Here is a 10,199-nt window from a genome sequence, read left to right on the forward strand (position 1 = left end):
CAACATCAAATGATTGATTTAATTGATTAAAAACCCAGACTACACTATCTATATCCATGTTGTTTTGCCTCTGCATGATCAGTGACAGAGTGTCCCTCTAGAGCAAACACAGACTCTGGAGCACTGGCCACTGTGGAGACAGAATGGTAACAGTGTACTATAAGTGTCTCATTGTGAGAGAGGAAAATATAATCTGATAAGGTATCAATAACTATTGTTCAACCGTGTGAAATAAATGATAAATGCAACATTTTCATGAAGTCTAGACATTATATAAACACGTGTGAGTTTATTAAGCTATTTATAATTTGTATTTTATTTGAGTCACTGGGTCAGATCAATTTGAGTGCACTGCTGATTTTGAAAAAGTGTACAGACACTGATGTTGCAGCAGTAACGTACCTGTGTGACGGATGGCAGCAAGAAGAGACAAAGTCCATTTTGCATCCATTTCTGTACCTTCAACAAGCCTCTCTTGCTGACAAGACAAAGACAAACTGATGAAGCCAGTGATAACAAGTATGCATATAAGACAGGCGACACTTCAAATATAAGACAGGTGATAGGTCGCCCATAGGAACTAGATGTCCGCGTGACATGACGTTTCTATGTCACACGTAGGGCTGGGTAATATATAGAATAATTTCCAGTTTTAGTTTTTTTTTAATGTGAACAATCGAAGTTGATGCTTCCTCTGCTGTTACTCAAACATCAGCACTTGAGTGAGTGACCATACGACAGTAACGTTGTTAGTAGGCCTACACAACGTTACTTCCTGTTATGTCCCTCACTGTCGGTCAGTCGTTGAATAGATCCTTTCGTAGACATGTTAGAGCCATCACCTGTTTTCAAGATTGTATCACTTCTGGTAAACAGTACATTACTGTAATAGCCACCGAAATACACCTGTTTATAAACGCCAATCTATAGAGTGCCATTGCCACCTATTGACCTTTCTTGGTATTGCTGGTTGTAAAGACATACCATAACAGTAGAAATGGTTGAATCCATCATTCGTTGTATGTCTCTGTGTCTGTCTGAAATATTTCAGACACATTTTGGTCAAAGGATATTAGACACAGTTGGATGTATTCGCTGGCATTGTCATGAAATTCAACAACTGTGTCTAATGTTGTGCTAACAATACACACTTTTGACTTGTGTGAATGGACTTTCCCATTTTCCTCCCGTGATGAGTCATAGGCAGGGTCAACCAAGCATCTTTATTAGGTGTATTAACAGGCAATATGTTGCTGAGGCTTTATAGATATTTATACACATTTCACAATTTTAACATTGATTTAATAAAAAAATGAAAAATGAGAAAAAGATGAGAAAAAGAATGTACGGAATGTTTCTAGCAAATATTATGAACTTTAATCAGGGGCAGGTTATCTGCCAAGCAGGCCCCTTTTCAGGTTTGGCCTCTTGCTTCTGTCTTAGAGGAAATAGATAAGCACTTGAACAGTTCAATCACATCCAGGGGAACAAAAAGAGTGTGATATCATTCTGCTTTTGGTTCATTCTCCTCTCTGTGGTTTGTTAATAGCTATCTGGATCTTTATGGTATGTTGCGGAGGCACTTGTTGCTGAAGGGGTCAGCATGAGTGCTGGAGGATCTGCTGTAGGTAAGCGAAGCTAGAGAAGAGGGAAGTGAATGTCTCTCCATCTCTTCATTTCGGTGTATGTATGCTTATGTGAATAAGTATGTGTGTGTGTGTGTCTGTGTGTCTGTGTGTGTTTATTTTATTACTTTGGAAGTAAGGACACTAGCTGAATACCTCAGATATACCATTGCCTACTGACATGTGGTTAAGTTGCTGTGAGCGTGTGAGTGTGTGTGTGTGTGTGTGTGTGTGTGTGTGTGTGTGTGTGTGTGTGTGTGTGTGTGTGTGTGTGTGTGTGTGTGTGTGTGTGTGTGTGTGTGTGCGTGCGTGCATGCGTGCGTGTGTGTGTCTGTGTGTCTGTGTGTGTTTATTTTATTACTTTGGAAGTAAGGACACTAGCTGAATACCTCAGATATACCATTGCCTACTGACATGTGGTTAAGTTGCTGTGAGCGTGTGAGTGTGTGTGTGTGTGTGTGTGTGTGTGTGTGTGTGTGTGTGTGTGTGTGTGTGTGTGTGTGTGTGTGTGTGTGTGTGTGTGTGTGTGTGTGTGTGCGTGCGTGCATGCGTGCGTGCGTGCGTGTGTGTGTGTGTGTGTGTGAGAGGGTGTGCTATTCTGTTCATGAAAACTTGCAATCAGGGGCTGTGGGCTAACTTCACCACATTGAAACAGGAACTGACTCCACCCCAATGTTGCGAAGCTTCTGACAAGAATGCTGAATTGTAATGCATGAACCAGTTCACAAGGATTAAGATAAAGACACAAAAGTAATATTGTCATATATTGTTTTATGTAGACTGAACTTTTTATTTCAGAAAACAATGTACATCACTTTTTTTTTTTGTTATTATCCAATCTTGTTATACACGGTAGTTTTCTTTTACAACAATGCTCACAAAGTTGCATAGCATGCAGCCCTAAAGAAGAATTTTGTAAACAGGAAATATGGTCTCATCCCATCCCAGCTACAGCCAGACATTTGCATCAGCTGCATTCCCTGAGATGATCTAGATGGGAACAGAGGGGTCTGGAATGTTCTGGGGGTTTCTAGAATATTCTAGAGGACATTGCAGAGATCCTTCTGGCAGCACTCAATATTGATGAAGGAGTTGGTCTGCAGCATCTGGCAATCAGACATGCTGATGCACTTCTGGAAGTGAGAGACTGGACAGAGAGGAGAAGAGAATCAATTTACGGTTAAAATATGGTCCTGTGTAGTCACCAAAGCTAACTGTAAGACCAGGTAGGATTTACCAAAGCTAACAGTAAGAAAAGGTATTAGTTACCAAAGCTAACAGTAAAAGAAGGTAGGACTTACCAAAGCTAACAGTAAGAAAAGGTATTAGTTACCAAAGCTATCAGTAAGAGAAGGTAGCAGTAGCACCAAAGCTAACAATTGTGGAGAGTGACCCGACAAAGAGGAAACAAGGCAGCACCAAATACAACCTTTAGCATTTCATAGGGCATAGAGAAGATTAGAATCTGAAGGTATCAATAACTACAGTTCCTAATCAGTTCCTAATATTTTGTTTGAACACTTGCCCTGCATGTTTTTTTTCCTGCGGTAAAAGTAAAAGTGATTGACATCTTAAATGTTAAATGGTCAGTCGTACACTAACCACAGAGCACCTCCAGCCTAGGCAAAGTTACTATGGCTACATGAGGAGTAGCAGCCACGACAGGGTCAAAGTTCTACATGCAGAGAGACATCAGCTGATAATGAGTTTGTCTTACAGAGACTTGGGAAATTTAAAATATTTAAGCCATTTACTCTTGCAATACAAAGTAGGTAGGTTTGCATGGTTCATTTTCATAGAGAGAGAGAGAGAGGGAGAGAGAGAGATAGAAGGAGAGAAAGAGAGAGAGAGAGTGAGAGAGAGGCACTAAGGATTTATGACCCATGGAGCAATGACAGAAACTGTTTTTTTGTGTGTGTGTGTTTGTGTGTGTGTGTGTTTGTCTGTACAAGTGTGTATGTGTCCGTCTGTCTAAATCGTATACAGACATGTTGTGATGTGTGTGAAGAGGTTTGTCTGAGTGTTTTCATAGTGTGTGTGTGTGTGTGTGTGTGTGTGTGTGTGTGGTTTCCAGATATAGGGGGAGGGGGGCTTACAGGGGGCGGTGAGGAACTTGGCAGCTGCGCATGCATCCTTTTCAGGTGGGCAGGTTTCCGTGGTGACAGTGCAGGTTCCACCCGGTTTCAGCGGAACACAGCGGTTGCACTCCAGAGCAAAACCTAGAACACACACACTTATTAGCTGCTGTCTGTGTGTGTGTGTGTGTGTGTGTGTGTGTGTGTGTGTGTGTGTGTGTGTGTGTGTGTGTGTGTGTGTGTGTGTGTGTGTGTGTGTGTGTGTGTGTGTGTGTGTGTGTGTGTGTGTGTGTGTGTGTGTGTGTGTGTCTGTGTGTGAATCAGTACGGAAGGTTTATGACCGATGGATCAGTGACAGTAACCTCACAGGTTGCCACACAGGAAGGCTGCAATCAAATGTGTTTAGCAAAACACACAAGTAGTATTCTGGTATCACACAAATAAGGAGTACAGTAAATCAGATTTAGCAAAGCACATATTGCTTTTAGACAAACAATTAGAGTGATGCAAAGTAAAAAAAAACACCTTAAAATATTAAATATGTATGTATGTTGTATATTACAAAAGTAAATCAAGGGAACTTTGCAATATGTCATTATGGGTGTCAAGACTCATGCAAACATTCGTGGATGATGAGAGGATGTGAGAGATGTACCGCTGGTCACTGCCAACATCAGAACCACCGCTAGGATAAGAGTCTTCATTATTCTGTTAAACCAGAGAAGCAGTCAGATCATATACCGACATCAGATCCACGATTTGTGCTCATTACCCCCAAAAAAAAACCTTTTCAAATACCCCATCTCAAATACTCAATTAAAAATGCAATTACCCCTTTCAAATAGTACTGTGCTATGTGGAATTTAATAAGTTACCAGTCACACACTATGTAAACTGCAAACATGAACTCAAAATGTGAGGAATCGAAATAAAAACCAATCAAATGAAATGATAAGGAAATTAATAAGTTAACAGTCATACGATGTAACCCTGTGACCCTAACCAGTCACACACAATGTACACTGAAAACATAAAATCCGACTAAATGAAATAAAAGCCAATGAAATAAAATAAAAAGGAAATTAAATTAAATTCAATACCGGTACTATTAGACGTGAAGAGATCTTACCTGTCTGTAGCTCTACCACTGAATGTGAGGGGGTGTGTAATCTACTTGGGTTAAATAGTACTAGCCTTTCCCACAAACATGTGTGTGAATTTGCATCTGGTGTGCGCGTGCAAGTGTGTGTGTGTGTGTGTGTGTGTGTGTGTGTGTGTGTGTGTGTGTGTGTGTGTGTGTGTGTGTGTGTGTGTGTGTGTGTGTGTGTGTGTGTGTGTGTGTGTGTGTGTGTGTGTGTGTGTGTGTGTGTGTGTGTGTGTGCGCGTGTGTGTGTGCGTGCGTGCGCGTGTGTGTGTGTGTGTGTGTGTGTGTGTGTGTGTGTGTGTGTGTGTGTGCGAGTAGGAGTGTGCGTGCAAGTGTGCATGTGTGTGTGCGGGTGAGCGTGTCCGTGGTTGTGTGTGTGTGTGTGTGTGTGTGTTTGACTGGATGTGCTCCTATGTAAACATTCTATTCCCTCCTCTCTTATAACTGCCAGAGAAATTTCCGGAGTGACATGCACAGTCACCTCTATGCATTCAAGTTAATCAAACAGAAACTCTTTATGGATAAAGTTAAACCTTTGTGTGTGTGTTTGTTTGTGAGTCTGGTGTGTATGTGCGAGTGTGTGTGTGTGTGTGTGTGTGTATGTGTGTGTGTGTGTGTGTGTGTGTGTGTGTGTGTGTGTGTGCCACCTAGTGTTTAACACTGGTCACTGCATTTCATACACCAGTGAATATGACAAGCCCAGTCTACAAATCCGCTCAGTAACTGCCAACCATCCAAAACAGAACTGATGTTCACTAATGCTTTGACTTTATTTCACTGTAATAAACCTGTTTGTCCCTTATCGCATACCATACCTGCTGAAGGCTCCTTCGTAGTGCAGTAGGAAGTTTGAATATAGACATACACATATTTGATTCTAATTTTTTTTGTTAATATCATCATCTTCACACACACACACACACACACACACACACACACACACACACACACACACACACACACACACACACACACACACACACACACACACACACACACGCACACACACACACACACACACACACACACACACACACACACCTTGTGTAATTCATAGGCTGTTTACAGAGTTTATGTGCACAGTTCTCTTCTGGCCAAAGTCCAGCTTATAATATTTGCACACTGCAGTGGCTTGTTGCCTGCCTGTCTGCTGTGGGGTGGTGTGTGTGTGTGTGTGTGTGTGTGTGTGTGTGTGTGTGTGTGTGTGTGTCGGGGGGGGGGGGGGGGGGGGTCAATGTCTTTGCAGAAACTGTATGAATCAATTAGATAAGAAAAAAACCCAATGCTTGTTAAGAAATCACACTCTAGTATTTGTACAGGACTTTCAAATCTACATTCCTTTCAACAAAGCCAGTGTCAAATTAAATGTAGCACGTAGACGCATGAATAGACCAGATAAGGTTACGAGCTGACTTGAAGGGACCCTTTGTGTGGTCAATCCATAGTGTCAAGCAGCCTTTAGACAGCCCTATACAGGATGCAGACGGATCCGGAAGACTGAAAGGGGTGTGTAGCAGGGGGCTGGGAGAGGCCCGAAGCATCTACAAGCTGGAGATATTGCAGAGGTCTGTCTGGCAGCAGTTGGCCTTTATGTAGGAGCTGGTCTGTAGAATCCTGCAGTCTGACATTTTGATGCACCTATTGAAGTAGGAGACTGGAGACAGGAGAAGGGGCAGTTAGATCAGAGACTGGAGAGAGAAGAGGGGCAGTTAGAGCAGAGACTGGAGAGAGAAGAGGGGCAGTTAGATCAGAGACTGAAGAGAGGAGAGGAGAGGGGCAGTTAGATCAGAGACTGCAGAGAGAGGGGCAGATGGATCAGAGACTAGACACAGGAAAGGGGCAGTTAGATCAGAGACTTGGCACAGGAGAGGGGCAGTTAGATCAGAGACTAGACACAGGAGAGGGGCAGTTAGATCAGAGACTGGAAAGAGGAGAGGGGCAGTTAGAACAGACAGCAATGATCAATCCACCATCCATTCATACATCCAATAATCAATACAGTTTTATTTTCTAAATTTCTCTGGCACAATTCTCAACTGAAAATCAAATGTGCTCGAAGGTACTTGCACACATACATATGCAGACAATCACACACACACACACACACACACACACACACAAACACACATGTACACAGACAAACACATACACAAGCACACACACCCGCACACACATACACACAAACAAACGTGTCCATCACACAGGCAAACATACACACACAGGGAAATACATGCACACACACGCACACACCAACACCCACACACAGTCAAATACAAAAAAACAAACACACACACATGCGCGCACACCGCCCAAGGGACAGATGAGGTCCTGAGAGTCAGGTGGGAGACAAGGAACCTGGCAGAAACACACATACACACACACACACACACACACATACACAGTCAAACACACACACACACACACACACACACACACACACACACTCATGAGGTGGGACGTACATGGGGAGATGAGGAACCTGGCGGCGACACATGCGTCCATCGAAGAGGAGCAGGTCTCCGTGGTTACGGTGCAGCTTGAGCCTGGTCTCGAAGGAACACAACGTCTGCACTTCAGAGCAGATCCTGAGGAGACACACACACACACACACACACACACACACACACACACAGACCATTCCATTAAAAAAGGATGTTTTTGTGTGTAACCGTATATAGAACAGCAACACCAAGCTTGGTCAGATATCAGGAAGTAGCCTACCACAAACAAATATAAACAATCAACAACAATCAATAAAACAAATAGAAACTAGAAAATGCATTTCCTGAAGGAAATACCAGTGCATGAAATGCAAAGGTTAAGAAAGGAAGAAGAAAAGAAAGAAGAGTGAAAGAAGGAAAGAAGAAAGGAAAGAAGAGTGGAAGAAGGAAAGACAAAAGGAAAGAAGAGTGAAGAAAGGAGAGAAGAGTGGAAGAAGGAAAGAAGAAAGGAAAGAAGAGTGAAAGAAGGAAAGAAGAAAAGAAAGAAGAGTGAAGAAAGGAAAGAAGAGTGGAAGAAGGAAAGAAAGAAGAGTGAAATAATGAAAGAAGAAAGGAAAGAAGAGTGAAGGAAGGAAAGAAGAGTGGAAGAAGGAAATAAGAAAAGAAAGAAGAGTGAAAGAAGGAAAGAAGAAAGGAAAGAAGAGTGTGAGAATGAAAGAAGAGTGAAGAAAGGAAAGAAAAGTGGAAGAAGGAAAGAAGAGTGGATGAAGGAAAAAAGAAAGGCAAGAAGAATGGAAGAAGGAAAGAAAAATGGAAGAAGAAAATAAGAAAGGAAAGAAGAGTGGAAGAAGGAAAGAAGAGTGAACAAGAGTGGCTCTGGATGAAGAGATAAAGAGAGAGTGAAAATATTGAAAAAGGAGATAAAAATGGAGTGAAGAAGAGAGATTGAGTGTGAGAGAAAGTTGACTGAGAGAGAAAGATGGAGAGATGGAGAGAAACAAAATAGAGAATGGATGGTGTCTTAATGTTCCTAGTTACAGTTAAATTGAGAGAGACAGAGAGAGAAGAGGTTCCTTGGATTTGGCACAGGTGTCAGTAAAGCACAGGTGCAAGCCAGTTTAAAGACCCTATTATGATGTCATAATGGCCCAATGTAAGTCAATGGGAGAAATTTATATTCGTTTTTCTTTAATATCTTAAAAAGTATAAAGTTTAGAAAAGTGAAAAATACATAGCATAAGTGTCCTTTACAAGACCTACGCGACAGAGTTTGAATGAAGTTTCTACGTTAAGCGGTTCGGGCTTAATTAATCTCAGAAAAAGGTAACAAGAATAAGAAGAAGAAGAAGAAGAAGAAGAAGAAGCCTAGGAATAACAATACAGGGCATTTCATGCACTGTAATTAAACAAGCATTGACAGATAAATGGCAATTCAAATTGTACCTGCTTAGATATAAACAAATGCTGAAAGTAAAACTGAACCGCACTTTAAATCAGATTACCTATAGTAGGCTACATATTTATGTGGTACAGGGTTTTAAATATGATACAGTATATTTACTGATGATTCACTTCTCAGAATATGTTGTTTAATACATTAAGTCGTGGCCACTAGTGTAAGAAGAGTTTCATCTGAGTACCTACCAGAAAACTAAAAGGCACAAAAACACCCACATGAATTTGAACACTGAACCCATGATTTATTGTTTCTTCTAAGCCACTAGAGGGTGCTGTTCAGACGACTCACCGTCCGCCACTGCCAACACTAGGAGCACGGCTACCAGGAAAGCCTTCATCATAGAGTTTAAAGTCTAAAACACAAAATGCGTCACCATATCAGTCTCAGTGTTCATGACGATCTCAAGACTGAGGAACATTTCAGTGTTAGACACATATAAGATATAAAGAGGCAGATAGTTGGACAGATTGACAGGCCGACAGACACACAGATAGACAGAGACTGATAGAAAAAAAGACAGACAAGTAAAGCGAGAGCAAGAGATGATAGTATACCAGAGAGATGTAGTGTGTGTGAGAAAGAGAGAGAGAGGGAGGGAGGGAGAAAGAGAGAGAGAGAGAGAGAGAGAGAGAGAGAGAGAGAGAGAGAGAGAGGGAGAGAGACATTGATTCAGCATATAAACCAAATTTTCATTATATTTAAATGTAGTAACACATCCAGATACACAAACAGGCTCAGCAGATATTCAGAAGAGACAGGTGTGTTTTGCTTAACTGCACATATAACTATGAAGCCTTAAGATTGCTAACAGGCACTCTGCTTCCTTACCTGTTCTGTTCTGATAAGGGGTAAGATTTGAGAATGTTTTCTCTCCAGGCTTTGGTTTCCTTTACCCTCCCACCGGAATGTGCTTTTATAGTGTGAGTGTGTGTGTGTGTGTGTGTGTGTGTGTGTGTGTGTGTGTGTGTGTGTGTGTGTGTGTGTGTGTGTGTGTGTGTGTGTGTGTGTGTGTGTGTGTGTGTGTGTATGTGTGTGTGTGTGTGTGTGTTTGCGTGTGCGTGCGTGTGTTTTGACTGATGTCCAGGAAATTCCCAGCTCACTCTGACTCAGTGCTTGTTTGTTTGAGTCCTTTGTTTGAGGAACAAGTGTTTCTGTACCAGTACCAGTAATTGTGTGTTATGAGAAAAACTCTCTCATGTTGAGAGTGCACTGCATTAAATTAACCCTTCAAAAATACACTTTCAGATGACAACAACAGAAAACAACACTCTCAATTTTAGAAATTAACACTTCTAATAAAGAGGAACATAATTTAGTGTTAAAAGCAGTATGCTTCCTCAGATCCAAGTTCCCAGTCATGAGACCAGACCTGCACCGGCCCTTATTCAGCCCTGATTTGACCCTGATTCAACCCTGATCTGACCCTGATTAAATCCTGATCTGACCCTGATTAAA

General features: G+C 41.7%; 2 protein-coding genes across 2 annotated transcripts; both read right to left on the minus strand.

The window, feature by feature from the left end:
• Nucleotides 1–2,665: 2,665 nt before the first annotated feature.
• On the minus strand, nt 2,666–4,404 carry ly97.3 (lymphocyte antigen 97, tandem duplicate 3; the record flags this gene model as incomplete). The annotated part of the gene is made up of 3 exons (XM_080836256.1): nt 2,666–2,772; nt 3,722–3,844; nt 4,356–4,404. 3 exons carry the CDS (start codon nt 4,402–4,404, stop codon nt 2,666–2,668), a joined length of 279 nt encoding a protein of 92 aa, XP_080692382.1.
• Nucleotides 4,405–6,385: 1,981 nt separating this feature from the next.
• LOC308364034 (CD59 glycoprotein-like) lies at nt 6,386–9,081 on the minus strand (the record flags this gene model as incomplete). Its single annotated transcript, XM_080836978.1, has 3 exons — nt 6,386–6,498; nt 7,307–7,429; nt 9,033–9,081. 3 exons carry the CDS (start codon nt 9,079–9,081, stop codon nt 6,386–6,388), a joined length of 285 nt encoding a protein of 94 aa, XP_080693104.1.
• Between the last annotated feature and the right edge of the window lie 1,118 nt (nt 9,082–10,199).

This window comes from Sprattus sprattus, assembly GCF_963457725.1.
Source record: "Sprattus sprattus genome assembly, chromosome: 4".
NCBI lineage: Eukaryota > Metazoa > Chordata > Actinopteri > Clupeiformes > Clupeidae > Sprattus > Sprattus sprattus.